This window comes from Gobius niger (assembly GCF_951799975.1).
Source record: "Gobius niger genome assembly, chromosome: 11".
NCBI lineage: Eukaryota > Metazoa > Chordata > Actinopteri > Gobiiformes > Gobiidae > Gobius > Gobius niger.
In genome coordinates this window covers 14020792-14034774 of record NC_136862.1, presented here as the reverse complement: position 1 = coordinate 14034774, position 13983 = coordinate 14020792, and the positions used below count along the sequence as shown (strand labels likewise).

The window sequence follows — 13983 nt, the reverse complement described above, 5'->3', positions numbered from 1 at the left end:
ATGAATAAGTGAAGAACATGAATAAGAATATGTGAAGAACTATTCATTATGAGTTAGGCATTAACTGTAGTAGCCACACTTAACCAATAAGTGTAATACAAGAGTTTATAATACATTTAGTTTATATTATACAGCGTGCCAGAAATATTAAGGAATTGGGTTTTTGCAATTGTGTATGAAACAAATATAAAAATATACAGAAAAGTACACAATGTATATACTGTAATTATTTATATTTTTGTTTAAGCGCTCAGTAAATATAGGGAAATATCCTGTAGGGGACCTGTTTGCAGTAGGAGTCCCAGGATGCACCGTATTTGAGCTTGCATTGCCTCTCGTCGCGCGCCTCTCTGTGAATCAACAGGACGGTGAAGTATGTGACGTAGAAGTACGGCAGGAGATGTGAAAACCCTAAAAGAACAAGGAAACATAAAGCAAATTAAAGTAGTTGGCCGCACACATACTGCCACCGCATTTGAAAAAGTGACTGCATTTTTTTTTTGTCAGTAGCAATTATACTTTCAGTCCGTCTCGATTTCAAAGGCAGCCGCAAAAATGAGTCACGTACACTGGAATATCAATGAGCTGTTGGCGGGAACAAAGGTTTGACAGGCGCCATTTGAAGAATGTAGTTGTTTTTTGGGGGGAACATAAGGCCGCTTACAGACGAACAAAGACAGCAGATTGTCACTGCCATAATTGCTGCAGCATCAGTCGCTAACACCATGCAATTATGCTATAAGGACAAGAGGCACAATGGTTTGGGCTGGCTGTCAAACCTCGGTTATGTAATTACCATAAGGAACAAAACGCATCTGTGGGATGTCTCTCGTACAAAAGGTGCTGCCGGGTTTATCATCATCGTTTTCAATTGTCGGATGCTGTGGTTGAAGCTATTAATGGCTTGGTAATAGGCAGCAGCAGCAAAGTGTCCTAATGTACAGTATGGTCTTACCACACGGCAGAGACCAGGCGAGGGCCATGAGCAGGTCCCCGAGGTAATTGGGATGACGAACGAAACCCCACCATCCAGACACCAGCAGCTTCTTCCCGGTCGCCGTCGGGATGGTCTTCAGCTCTGACAATTGTACAAAAGGTTAAGAATATGGATCTCGTGTGTGTGAGTGAAACCCAGTGTGACATACTTGAAACATTGGGGTGGTTCGGATCTCTTCGGAACTGATTTTTCTGTGAGTTTGAACTTCGAAAGATGTAGTACCCGATGCCTGTGGATAAACAACAAAAGTGACATTAATAGTAGGAATCAGGAAGTATTCATACACCTCTATTTATTCCTATGTACTTATATTGGAGGCAGATTGTTATTGTTTGTTTAGGCCTTCAATCAATGTTCAATTTATTAATTAAATAAATACACACACATACTTAGGACTTACAGAGCAGCTATACGTTTCTGCTTTAGGGGTCGTTTATAAAATTGACCACAGATCTCACAATTTCTCCATCTGTGAGATCAATAAAGTATCATCTTATCTTATCTTATCTTAACTGTTATAAATGTTCAATAACGGCACCACTAGAACTGAGAGCAAAGGAATGGGTCTGCACTAACAGGAAATTCTAACATTTTAGTAACAGAATGCCGTATAATAAATGAGTGATACTAATATTAACACTTTCTGAATGGCATAGTTACCATTGAGTGCTACTATCACAGCAGCTCCAAACACGCTGAGGGCCTGCGGGTGAACAACCAGGAAGGAGGCCTGCAGGCTGTATGTGAAGGGAACCCAGACCAAGTCTCCAAAAACTAACATGAAGCCAAAGCCGTCGTGGACAATGTCCATGGTGGAGAGAACAGCCTCCTATTAACCACGCAGCATTAGCAATCAGTAATTAAACTCAATTGTACATGCCACAGTGATTTAAATCAGGCCTCACTTCGTTCCACAAAGCATCTCCGACGTACAACAGCTGGAAACCATTGACGAGGATCATTGCGAGGGATGGGGACCCTCGAAGCTCCACCTCCTTCATCAGCAAACCCAAATTAATAACCGCCTTCAAGAGAAAAAAGCACAATGTTTTCAAGCTCAGAGGTAAAACATAATGGCCATGTAGAAGGGTGTCTATTCTCAGTCATCCAGGTGGTTAATTCAATCTTGTGGAGTCAAAACAAGACAACGTTTCGCTCGACCTCCATCACAACCACCAGATACAGCCGGGGCGTGGGGGGTGAGCCAAAACTGTTTCTGAGGCATCTTTCCGGCAGCTCAATCCTAGGTGCACAACAGCTGGAACCTGAGTCATCCACGTCTGTTGATGAGCGGGGGCACTGATCTCTCATATATGGCCTCCATTACTCCTCAAAAGAGTGACATGTTTTGTTCATTTGCAAATACACTGCCAGGACCAGGCCGTAAGGTGTTTTTTCGGTGGTGTTGGAAGAGACGATTCTACAATGGCTGTGATGCTTCCCCAATGTGCTGTACATCCTGTTCCAACCCTCTACACTGCACGTCGCTGCATCCACACCGCTTAAATCAAGTCGTCTTGTTTTACCTTCACAACACTGTAATGCTACATGTTTAGTATTTGCATGTACTGCACCCAGTAGAATTCCCCACAAGCTACTTTATGTGCCAGTCCCACGTCTTGACAAATAGAGCAGTTTGTGCAGACGCTCTCTAGGCATAACCTCAAGCTGAATCAATTATGCAAATCACAGCACAAGACAAGGTACATGATTAGCGGAGGTAATCCCAGAGAGAGAGATTAGAAAGGCAACAATATTGCTCTCTTCTGCGGTTTTGAGGGTAACCGAAGAGAACTTACTTCGAGCAAAAGCATTCACATCTACATTTAAAAAGACTGCAGAGCATTCCAGGATATGTATTGCTATGTTACAGTTGTAAAACTCAAAACTTACAAAACATGTCAACAATGACAAACATGCACCTAATGACCAGCTAGAGGGACCTTATTTACAAAAAAGCCGTCACCTGGATTAAGCTACTTAACTGTTATGATCTGGGGTCGCTGCAACTTTTCTCCATGCAGTGTATTAGCTTAAAGGTACACTGCGTAACATTTTGGACGATACTGTTGCCCACAATGCAAAAAACATGCTTCTAATGACCAGCTTGACATAGAAAATGCTATTTCTGGAGTGGGTAATCAAAGAAAGGATTTGGATGAGAACCTTTACCTTAAACTCTGCTGACTTTAGTTGACATCACCCTGGAGACGAGATGGCGACGTACCCACTCCCGGTAAAGCTACAGTCATGTCTGAGGAGAGCTGAGCCACTCACAGCAAAAGCTCATGTTTGTTTGTGCATTTCTGAGGTATTTTTCAATGATGAAAATATCTGTCATACAATAAATGCTTGTATTTCAGGTGTATTTATTGGGTAAAATTCTACGCTGTGTGGCTTTAAAGAGGAGTACCTGATTTTTCAAACTGTGACATTTTTTGTTTTGTCTTGTTTGTAGCTCTCACAATCTCTCCTGCAGATCCGAAATGTTCAATCAAATTAACTATATGAACGCTTCACGCCCATGTTCGGCTTTGAGCGGTGGCAAAGAGAAGCATTTAGGTAGATATTACTAATAGATTTACTACTTCTATCTTCCATGGCTCAATAAACAAACTTGGTTCTTATAGCCAGACCTTTATGTTGGTTTCGTCTGGTCATCTGATTTTAAGCAGCAGGCTGACAGCGCCGTCTCCCAGGTGTGGGAAAGTTTGTACGCCCCATCGTCCTGGTTCACAGTCTGGGGAGCACGCTTCCGGATCTCGATGGCTTCTCTGATCCAACGGTGGTATTTGTTGCTCTCGGCGCCGATGACATGGGCATCGTCCAAAAATCAGCTGACCAGATACGTCATAGTAACACCATGTGAAGACCTCTGAGGAAGGCCACAGTTGTAGCCGAAACAGTCAGGTACGAAACCAACATAAAGGTCTGGCTACAAGAACCAAATTAGCATTACTAAAGACCCGATGAACCAATTGGACTAACAAGATCTGCTGTTTTCTGTGCTTAGGGCTGTCCCGATAATTACTATAACGACTTATCACTCAATAAAAGATAAACGATATATTTTTGGGCTCCATGTTTATCGTCTGTACATTTATCAGCATTTAACTGAAGCAATTTGAGTTGCATTATATTTCATGTGTATTGCAGCTTATGTGGGAGTTTAGGATATGATGATGCACTTTTAGAACAAAGGTCTACCGTCGATTTTATGCCTGAGAGTTGACAGTATCTAGTATCGTTAATAATATCGTTTATCGCGATACTTTTAAGAGTGGACTTTTTTGTGGCGACTTTTTGTTTGGTCATGCATCTGCAGAGAAATGACCTGGCGATGTCCCGCTCCCAGCAAAGGTACAAGCCAGGTCTGAGGAGAGGCGAACCAGCTATGAGGTATTGTTCTATTCTCTTTACTGGGTGAATTGTTCTGGAGCATGATTTTAGAAGCATCCAGAAACAACAGTCATAGTTATTTATCAAAAGACGTCAAACGACAGATCAAATTGAGAGCATGGTTAACAATTGTACCTTGAATTTTTAAACAAAACCTGTTATTATTTGCAAACGTTTTAGATTTCAATATTTGCTTCATCACATGCATGACTTGGGAGGAAAAATGCAGGAAATCTCCCACACACTGTCTGTGGCCGAGCATTGGAGGCTTTTTCTGTCCTCTCCCACGCACCTGCCTTTAAAACATTCAGATATGCAAACCTGCGTGTGTCTACTTGCTTGATTGAAACGCACTCAAAGAGCAGGGCAGAAAATAAACCGGGCATTAACATTTCCGCAGATCAGCCGAAGTGGCACGACGTCAATCATGTCCGGATAAAAATGGGTCTATTTATCGGGGCACTTCCAGATTCGTCTGATTCGGGCTGATGACTAATACAGAGGGGCGATGTGGTTTACTGTGCCAGGTCATTAGGGAGGGAAAGTTTCTGCCTCCGACTGTGTCAAACTCACAGACCACACAGTAATCAGCGAGAGGGAGTGGAGCAACATTGCCTCCTGTTGGTAAATTTGTGGATCTCCAGCAGAGCTCATTATTGAAAACAGTGTGTGCATTAAATTATTCAGACAAACTAGGACTCAGAGCCACTATTATCATCTTGGGAGACTTATATAAGAAAGGAAACATTTAAAGTGCGTATACCAGGTTTGTTGCTAAGTTCGATGGAGTTTTTTCGCCAATGAGGTGGCAATTTCATGAAAAACAAAACACAAACACAGCCATAGAGCCTTGAGAGTATCATCTGACATCACTGGGATTTAAGCATGACATTGGAAGAGGGAGATTTCCATATTACAACTATAAAACTGGGACATTTTCCTGGCCCTTATGTACAGTATAATTGTACGGCGAGAATTATTGTGCTTCTTATGTCACAGCACGGGTCCAGTTATAATATGATAACGATATAATATATTTTCAGTGTGTTCGAGGGTTTATCTTTGTAATGTCACGTCAGGCAAGGCGATTTTAGATCATATCGGTTTCCGTGAGTCACATGACAATAATGCCACCTGCCGCCATATTTATTTCAGGTTCTAGAAAGTGATGATGTCACACTACCGAGAGGGGGGCAGGAGACAGTTTTTCCTATTAACTGCATTACACTTTCACGAGTAGCATCTAAAAAGAAAATGTATGACTCAGGGCTGAAAAATGTATCGTTATTGTATCGATATCGAGATATGAACATTCAAGATATCAATTTCGAAAAAGCAAGATATAAACAATATAGATTTTCATCAATAAAACTGCACTCTTTTTGTATTATGATTTCATTTTTCGGAAAAATGCTTAGTTTTCACATAAACCATAGTTATATCGTGTCGTATTGATATCGTGATATCTGGCATGAATATCGAGAAATTGTGCCCATATCGTTCAGCCCTAGTATGAATCACAAAAACCTCCTCATTAAATCCTCAAATGTTCCTCCTTCGTAGACTCTCCCTCTCTGTTAATGACAAGAATCTATTAACAAGACTGTATAAATGTTATATTCTACCTCATTTTGAATATGCATCACCTGTCTGGGCCGCTTTGAATGTCACACAAACTAACCGCTTGGAAAAACTCCAACGCCGAGCCATTAGGATTATACTACACTACTCCTACACGCAACCAGTTACAGATGGGGACTATGAAGAACTCAAACTGGCTCCTTTAAAACACAGGAGAAACTTTGCAGTTATGTGCTATGGCTACAAGCTGTTACGAGGATCACTTCCAAAGGCTCTCCAGTCCCTATGTCCAACTGTTAAAAGAACTCCTGTTGAAACACGGAATAAAACACTTGTCCATCTGGGCATCGAGTTCCCCACGAGTCGAGCACTGGACCGATCTCCATTTCTATTCGCAACAAAGCTACTAAACAAAATTCCAGAACTGTGGGACTGTCCTACTTTGGACTGTTTTAAAAACAAATTATGGGACACTGATAAGAGGCTCATCTTTGATGTTATGTTTTAATATTCATGAACCAGCCGTCAATGCCCTTGGGCACGACGTTTTTACGTTAAAGTTGTAATAAAAAATAAAAAAAATAATAATAATAATAATAATAATAATATTATAGGCCTTTAGACTACTGGCTAGAAACCACAAAGCAACTAACTGCTTATCTATTCTGCTTTTCTCACTTTGTTTTACTTGTACAAAGAGGCAACGGGAATTACTACAACCACGGGGCACTGCACAAAATACAGCAACATTTTAAAGTGAAAAGTGATAAAATTTTGCCTAAAATGAAGAAAGATTCGCTTACAGGTCTAACATAATGCAATATAAAAAGGCTGAAAATACTGGGGGAAAAAAAGGCAATTTGATTTCATTACAAAATGTTTAGAGGTGGATGCAATAGAAAAACAAAAAAACAAGGCACTCCTCCCACATCATAATAACATTATGATAGTGCTGGTTTTCTTCCTCGCGTGTCGGCTCCAAACAAGCCTTCGTCAAGAGAATTATGATGTGGGAGGAGTGCCTTGGTTTTTGTTTTTCTTTAGAGTCTTAGTTCCCCAAACACCAAAGTGCACCTTCCCCCATAAACTAATTATGTCACTGACTTCCTGAGCACTTTGCCTAGTTTTTTCCTGTTCAGTGGTGGATATTGATCAGTTTCTGCCTACTTTAAGTCCATGGAAAGCTGTGTGATATCCACCAAAATGGCGCTGGCTGTCCTGCGTTACCATGGAGATCAGCTGTGAGATCACGTTCAATAAACCGACAGTATCTGGCAAAGGGCATTTAGAAGATGTAGTTAGTGTATCTTATATTTTATATCTGAAAGTGTAAAGTGTATCTTTATTTCCTGTCTTTTTTTGTAGATTACCAGAGTTGTAAACCTCGATCTCTTACTGGAGTTTCTGTTTGGACGATGGGTCCCAGCAATAATCAAATACAGTCCTGGCTTTCTCTAATATATGTACAAATGTTCAGCTAAATCTTGAATATAATTGTGTTACCTATGTTAAGGCATACATTTGTTCATAATAGTTAGTAAGAAGAGGAGACTATATGAAACACACAAAGGAAAACAAAGAAAACATTTACTACTGACCCATCCAATGAGACCCGGTCGGAGCTCACAGAAGTATTTCAGGTCAAAGTTTTGAATCCGAGGGTTTAGTTCTCGTCCAATGAAGAAATCGTACAAGTGATTCCCTGCAGAAATAGAAGACATGAAATAGCACATGTATCTGCTATGTCTGGGTCATTTTATGGCTAAAACAAACTGAATGAAAGGCAACATGAAGGTCACTTAACTGGGACAATGGAGACTTGGACTGTCGTAGTATTTTATTCATAACACATTTGGGCTGCATTTACGGCACAGTAATAGCATGGTCACTGGGTAATTGACTGCAGGCAAATTGAGTTTGTGCTGGGGCTTAGGATTAGTCGTCATAGCACCATGAAATAAATTGTAAATAAATTAAAAGTGTGTGTCCTGTTAAATACCATGTTAAAGGGATATTTCAGGATTTTTGACATAGGCCTCATTTCGTTGCTGATTTCTGGAGATATTTTTTTGTAATTCATGCAGTTCTTATATTTGAAACGTTTTGTGGCGCTAGGTTAGTGCAAGGCTAGCACATTTCTACGGTATCAGCGAGCCTGCATTAAAAACAGTCTGACCCGCTCCACGGTGCACCTGAGGCAAATCACTTATAGAGTTCGGGAATGAGACGTCATATCGTTAAGCATTATGGCATTAGCAGCAATTGTAAACTAACAGAGATTTTAAAAGTTAAAATACTTGAGTTCTTGTTCACATTAAAACACTTGGACACCACAGTGAGTGATGTATTTACCAGCATTAACTCAGCAGCTAACGGAGTTGTTCCACGGCTATTTTCTCCACTTTTTATACTGTTTTTAGCTAATGTTAGTCAATGGAAATGTATGCTAACAGCTGCAAAGATGGCGGATCTCCATGGTAACTGTGTAATTTCCCAAACACTATAACGCTAGACTAACAATAAATGTCTGTGTCGATATAATAATAATTTTTGGAATAGAACTGACCTCGCATCACATGAATGATCGCGTTTTGAGGGACTATTTTCTAGCAGATCACTCCACCGCTGCGTAGCTTATACAACTATGAAGCTGACGCTACTAAAATATAAGTTATTTTAAATGCAAAATTGTTAAAATGATTCTATCGACACAGACATTTATATGGATAGTCTGGGGTTATAAGTGATTTGCCTCAGGTGCACTGTGGAGCGGGTCAGACTGTTTTTAATGCAGGCTAGCTGACACCATAGAAATGCGCTAGCCTTGCGTTAGCCTAGCGCCACGAAACTCTTCAAATATAAGAACTGCATGAATTACAAAAAAAATATCTCCAGAAATCAGCAACACTCTGGATAACTAGGAAATTAGGCCTTATGTCAAAAATCCTGAATTATCCCTTTAACACAGCTTTGGGTACAATGCTATTACTGTGTCAAGTATGATGTAATTCTATTGTTCAAACTGAATGCTACATACTTTGGCAAAAGACTAGTTTTAACAAGATACAAAACACATTAAGCTACAAACTCTAAACAAAAAAGCAACATTGTGTTCTTTGCCCTTCATCTTTCACTACCTTTCATATGAATTATATATGAGGTGATTCAGGGAGACCAACAGGTGTAAACAACATTCTTAGGCTGCACTAACCAGAGCAAAGACCCTAACACCTGTGCACACTGCTTCATGACTTGCTATTACTCTCTAACATCGCATTATTCACTGTGACTGGTGTTGCTCAAACTATAAACAAAACATGCTGGTAATATTACCAACTAAGGTAACCAGATGCTTCATACCGCTTTGATGAACACTTTTCATGTTCTATTGACTTGTATGTGTCTGTCCTTTCAGCTAAAGCTCAGGGCTTGACTTCCTAAAAATGGATACCGAAAAATGTGTTGCAGTGGGATTCATGCAGTCAAACCAGCATTCATAAGACGACTCCACACACCACAAAAACTCTTACCTCCAAAAGCAAGAAAATAAAAAAGCCATGACCAGTGCAGCCTCTTGGCATTTACAAGCAGAGAAGCTGCCTCAGAACTACAGAGCGCACGTGGGTGTATTTTGCGGATTACATTGTTCCTCCATCTCACCTGTGTTGCCCCCCGGAGCCAGCGCGTCGGAGGAGACTGAAAAGGAGTGCGCGTAGAGGAAGATTGAGAGGAGGAAAGAGAGCACAATGGTGCACACGGCCAGAGGCAGCAGCAGCTCAAAGAGGCGGCCCAGAGGAGCGCCGAGCTTTAGCAACAACAGCACCAGCCCCACACTGATGCACATGGCGTGAAAACCTGGGAGACAGACAACAACAGGGCCGGATGTTAGCTGGTGCTGGCAGATAAGGTGACGGGCAAAAGCTGCAGTGCCAAATGTCCTCATCGTCATGTGGCCAGTGGGAATATAAAGGGCTTAACTCTAGCAGGCACAACAATGACGCTAACTATATATGAAACACAATGTACGGCTCATTATTACCATTTATTGGATATTTGAGGCGAGTCTTATTTTTCAGCTCCAGTCCTTCAGACATCTGCAGGCAAATATTACACACAATTAAATACTGTACAAATGGTGGCACTGCTTTCATGAGGTTTAACAGAAAGGGTTGCACTTCACAGCAGATACAGTAGCAGCAAGTCAAGTTCATTGTGGATAAGGCTAGAGCTAGGGTTAGGTTTAGGTTTAGTCACCATGAAATAAATCACTAGTCATGTTTAGGCATAACACCATGCAATCAAACGCCTCTGCCTGGACTCCAAAGTCGGGTCAGGACAGAGCTATTTTCAGTGGGTCGTGAGCCTTTTCCAGGGAATATTTCGTTCCATCTTTATCTTCTATAAATGAAATGTCTGAAACTGTTAAAATGACTGTTGTTTGGAACATACGGTCATGTTTGTAGGTTTATCTAAAGTGGATTCAATGTTATTTGGAGGGGAAAAGTTCTTATTCGGGTTGCCACTTGCCACTTTAGGATTATGGTGGGTCCTGGCAGCATCCCAGTTGAGAACCACTGATCTAGATGAGGGGTTTTCAAACTTTAAGGCCATGACCCCCAAAATCACTCAACAATTAACTCGGGACCCCCCTTCTGATAAATGTAATCAGCATTTTTAATAATAAAAATTCTGGTTTAATGATGATGTTTGGACCATTGATATAATACTTTGCAATAATAACTACGTTCAAGGGGAATCCATGGCGGATTTACAGACTCCTCCTACCCAGCTTTGGGGGAGCATGTTCCTAAAAAGGGCATAAGGGCGGGATTGCCACTGTAGACTTGGCCCTGCTTGGGCGTGTAGTTCGGTCATAACCGCGCCCGTGCCATTAGCTCAGATGCTAACGGCCTGTCAATCAAAGTCCGGCCCTCATTAGTATACAAGATTTGTAAAATATTTCTTATGAAAACCAGCCTGGTTTCTTTATTTGTGACTAACCCAGCGTTATCACAGGAGCAATATCTAGCTGTAGAAAGTTTTAAAAAAATTAGAAATCAGGCTTTAGTTGCTTAAAGTGAAATATAAAGTAAAGTGCAATACTATCTAATGCAAAAACAGCTTGTTTTGCCACCCACATATGGATAGTCTCGCCAACCAGACTCCGCTTCTTTACAGAAGAGGGTCTGGCAAAACTCCATTGCGCGCTTTCAAAGGATATGACGCAGCGATATGGAGCCTACCGACCAATCAGAGCAGCTCCCTGAACGGGAGTCACGCTGTTGCGCCTTTGTTTTGTAGTTTTTCAACACAAGCAACCACTTCACGTAATGCTCCGGTATGCTTGCATTCTTAAGTTTTTCTGACATAAATGACAGAAGTCATTTACTGAACTCCGTGTGGCAGGAGCGCCATTGTTAATGTCCGAATGACGACAACTTTCTTGTCGCTGTTTCTGTCGTCACATCTGCTATGTTCTCATTGGCTGCTTTGCGCTTCGGTTGTCCCACATTAGTCCCACCTCAAGCAGTAGCTTTTCTACGACAGGGTCGCCAGACTAGTCTCCTGTTTATTAATTAATAAACATCGGAGATTAGTCTGGATGCCAGGCTAACATATGGAGGTACTGCACCAATGTCGGCCCCTAGCGTCGCGGTCATAAAGCAGTGCAACCAGCGGCCATTGATTTGGACACTGTATTTCAATATTTGGCTTAATTTGACTTAAATTAAATATGCTTTTTCAATGAAAAGCACATCAAATTCAATGTTGAAACATAAAATATATTGTGTCCCGCGACCCCCACTTTGGGAACCACTGAGGAGCCACACTGCACATCTACTTCACTGCTCCTTCATGTCGCTACAGGCGCTTATATTGTTATGTCCCCCTGGCCCGCAAAAACACACACAAAATGTAATTGGTCCAGTCACCACCTTGAACGGCCACAACAGCTTTGAACAGCTTTGTTGTTTATTTATGTTTTATTTATGATTTTAAACCCCCCACTCCCTGAAGAAGATCGGCTTTGAAACTGTATTTGAAAAAATAGGCTTTACACTAGACGTGAAATTGTACTGAAACTAACTTCATTTCAGATTGCATAGTACGAAGTATTTTCACATGTTATGAATGTGTAATTACTAATTTGAAAGTAGGAAGTGCAAATTAAGCATCTGGAAGGAGGTGTGGGCGTTAGAACCAAGCAGAGGTTCAATGTGTGCGTTAGGCCAACTGGAGCTACATTAAAACATAGAAGTCTTGCTTGGATGGGACAAATTAACTTACGATGTCTCAAAGATGGCCGATTCCTACAAGTGAAGAAGGATAAAGTCATAGATATATATAAAGGGTTGATGTCTCATACGTGCTGACGTCTGCACACGGCGGCCATCTTGCCACAGGGAGCTCGCTCACTCAAAACATGGTGTTTTATGGTGCATGTACTTTTAAATAACCATAACTTGCTCAATTTTCTACAGATTTTCAAAGAGTTTGGTTTGTTATAAACCTCAGAGATGTAGGTGTGACACTGCATACATATGAATAAAAAAAGAAACCAAAAACCGTTTGTAAATCCGTGGAGATTTGAGCGAGATATGAGGATTTGTGTTGGTGCTTATCACTCACTTACTTGAGCTCGCCAGAAAGCTTCCCTGTGGCAAGATGGCCGCCCGTTATGCCGAAAGTGACTCTGCCTTAAGACATCTAGCCTTTATATATATCTAAGGATGAAGTACACACATCTGAGGCATCGTAATTTGCAGCCTTACCTTTCCCAGGGGCAGAGAGTAGAGGGCGGCGTGCAGGCCTATCCACCCCAGCAGCAGCAGCGGGGCCATAGGGTGCCAGAGCTGGTCGGCCGAGGGGAGGGCGGGGGGCCATTGGAAGAGACTGGCTGAAGGAGACCGACTCACACCGATGAGAAGCAGCACCGTCAACGGGAGGGAGACGGGGATCCCGACGGCACCTGCAGAATACGGACAACTCAGCTTTGTTTTTTTCCGTGTCGTGCAGCTTCACAACAGGCAATTCAGCTCTTGCTTCTGAGCCAAAGAACATTTCCAGACTCATCCTCAGCGGGCAAAAAGTGGAGTTAAAAGATTTCTGTAGAGACACAAACGCCTTGAAGTGAAGACAATTGGCGTGTTGAATGAAACAAAAATGCCTTATAAGGACGTTGAACCCGATGTTATACAAACCAAAGTAGTTCTGGAAGTAAGAAACAGAACTTGGGCGTATTTAGTTTAATCATTCGTTAATCTGAGCTTCTGTTGCGCTGTCATGCACAGTACATGGGTTCACTTTAAAGCAGATGGAGGGATAATTGATACTCTGTTCAATGAGCACAGCAGCAGGAGACAAAGCCTTACAAATAGGCACCCGCTAAACAATGAGCATACAGATTTTCACAAAGGCACAGATCACATTTTCTCATGTCAACACAACAAAACTAAAGACAGTGTAATCCAACATGTAACTGAATGTGTTGAGCAGCAGCATTACCGAGGGTTCCCCCAAATTCTCTCTCCGTTTTGGCTGCTTGCTTCATTCCCAGCCTCCAGAGAAAACCTTTGGATCATGAAATAGAAGGAAAGAAAAATTAATCAACATTCAAAAATAATAAGTAATGAGACAAACTGACTGACAAAGGTCTGTACAAATATTTTCATTATCATCAACACCAAAAGAGGCATGAAACAACAGAACAGGAGGTTTTTTAAATGTCTCATCTTCATTACTACTTCTTCATTTGTCCAATGATTCAAGCTTTAGCAAAACAATCTCAAGGCTACTGCTCTGCTGGGCAAAGTGCAGTTTGAGACACAGCTATTACAAAACAGATCTTTTACAAAGTAAGACGTGGCTGTTTGAATTACAAAGGCAATAAAAGTTTGCAAAGACATAACTCTTGGCTCGGATGTTTTTTCTTACCGTAGTAATGAAAGAAGGTGAAGTGCAGTAACTTGCAGCTGAGCCTGAGTCGGACCTGGTGAGGTGTATTG

The 13983-nt window shown here is 41.4% G+C and overlaps 1 protein-coding gene across 1 annotated transcript; it reads right to left on the bottom strand.

Moving 5' to 3' along the window:
* Positions 1–122: 122 nt before the first annotated feature.
* Positions 123–13965, bottom strand: tm7sf2 (transmembrane 7 superfamily member 2). Its single transcript, XM_079566566.1, has 11 exons — positions 13913–13965; positions 13484–13549; positions 12751–12947; positions 10017–10071; positions 9638–9832; positions 7576–7679; positions 1903–2022; positions 1658–1826; positions 1146–1226; positions 956–1078; positions 123–411 (listed from the first exon to the last, which is right to left on the bottom strand). Exons 2-11 carry the CDS (start codon positions 13527–13529, stop codon positions 251–253), a joined length of 1251 nt encoding a protein of 416 aa, XP_079422692.1. The 5' UTR covers positions 13530–13549; positions 13913–13965; the 3' UTR covers positions 123–250.
* Between the last annotated feature and the right edge of the window lie 18 nt (positions 13966–13983).

Excerpts from the sequence above, each read along its gene's own strand:
- tm7sf2 (XM_079566566.1), bottom strand. The coding sequence starts at position 13,529 with ATGAAGCAAGCAGCCAAAACGGAGAGAGAATTTGGGGGAACCCTCG. Across the intron at positions 10,072-12,750 it reads ACTCTCTGCCCCTGGGAAAG|ATGTCTGAAGGACTGGAGCT; the intron begins GTAAGGCTGCAA and ends ATTTGCCTGCAG. Across the intron at positions 1,227-1,657 it reads TGTGATAGTAGCACTCAATG|GCATCGGGTACTACATCTTT; the intron begins GTAACTATGCCA and ends GTTTATCCACAG.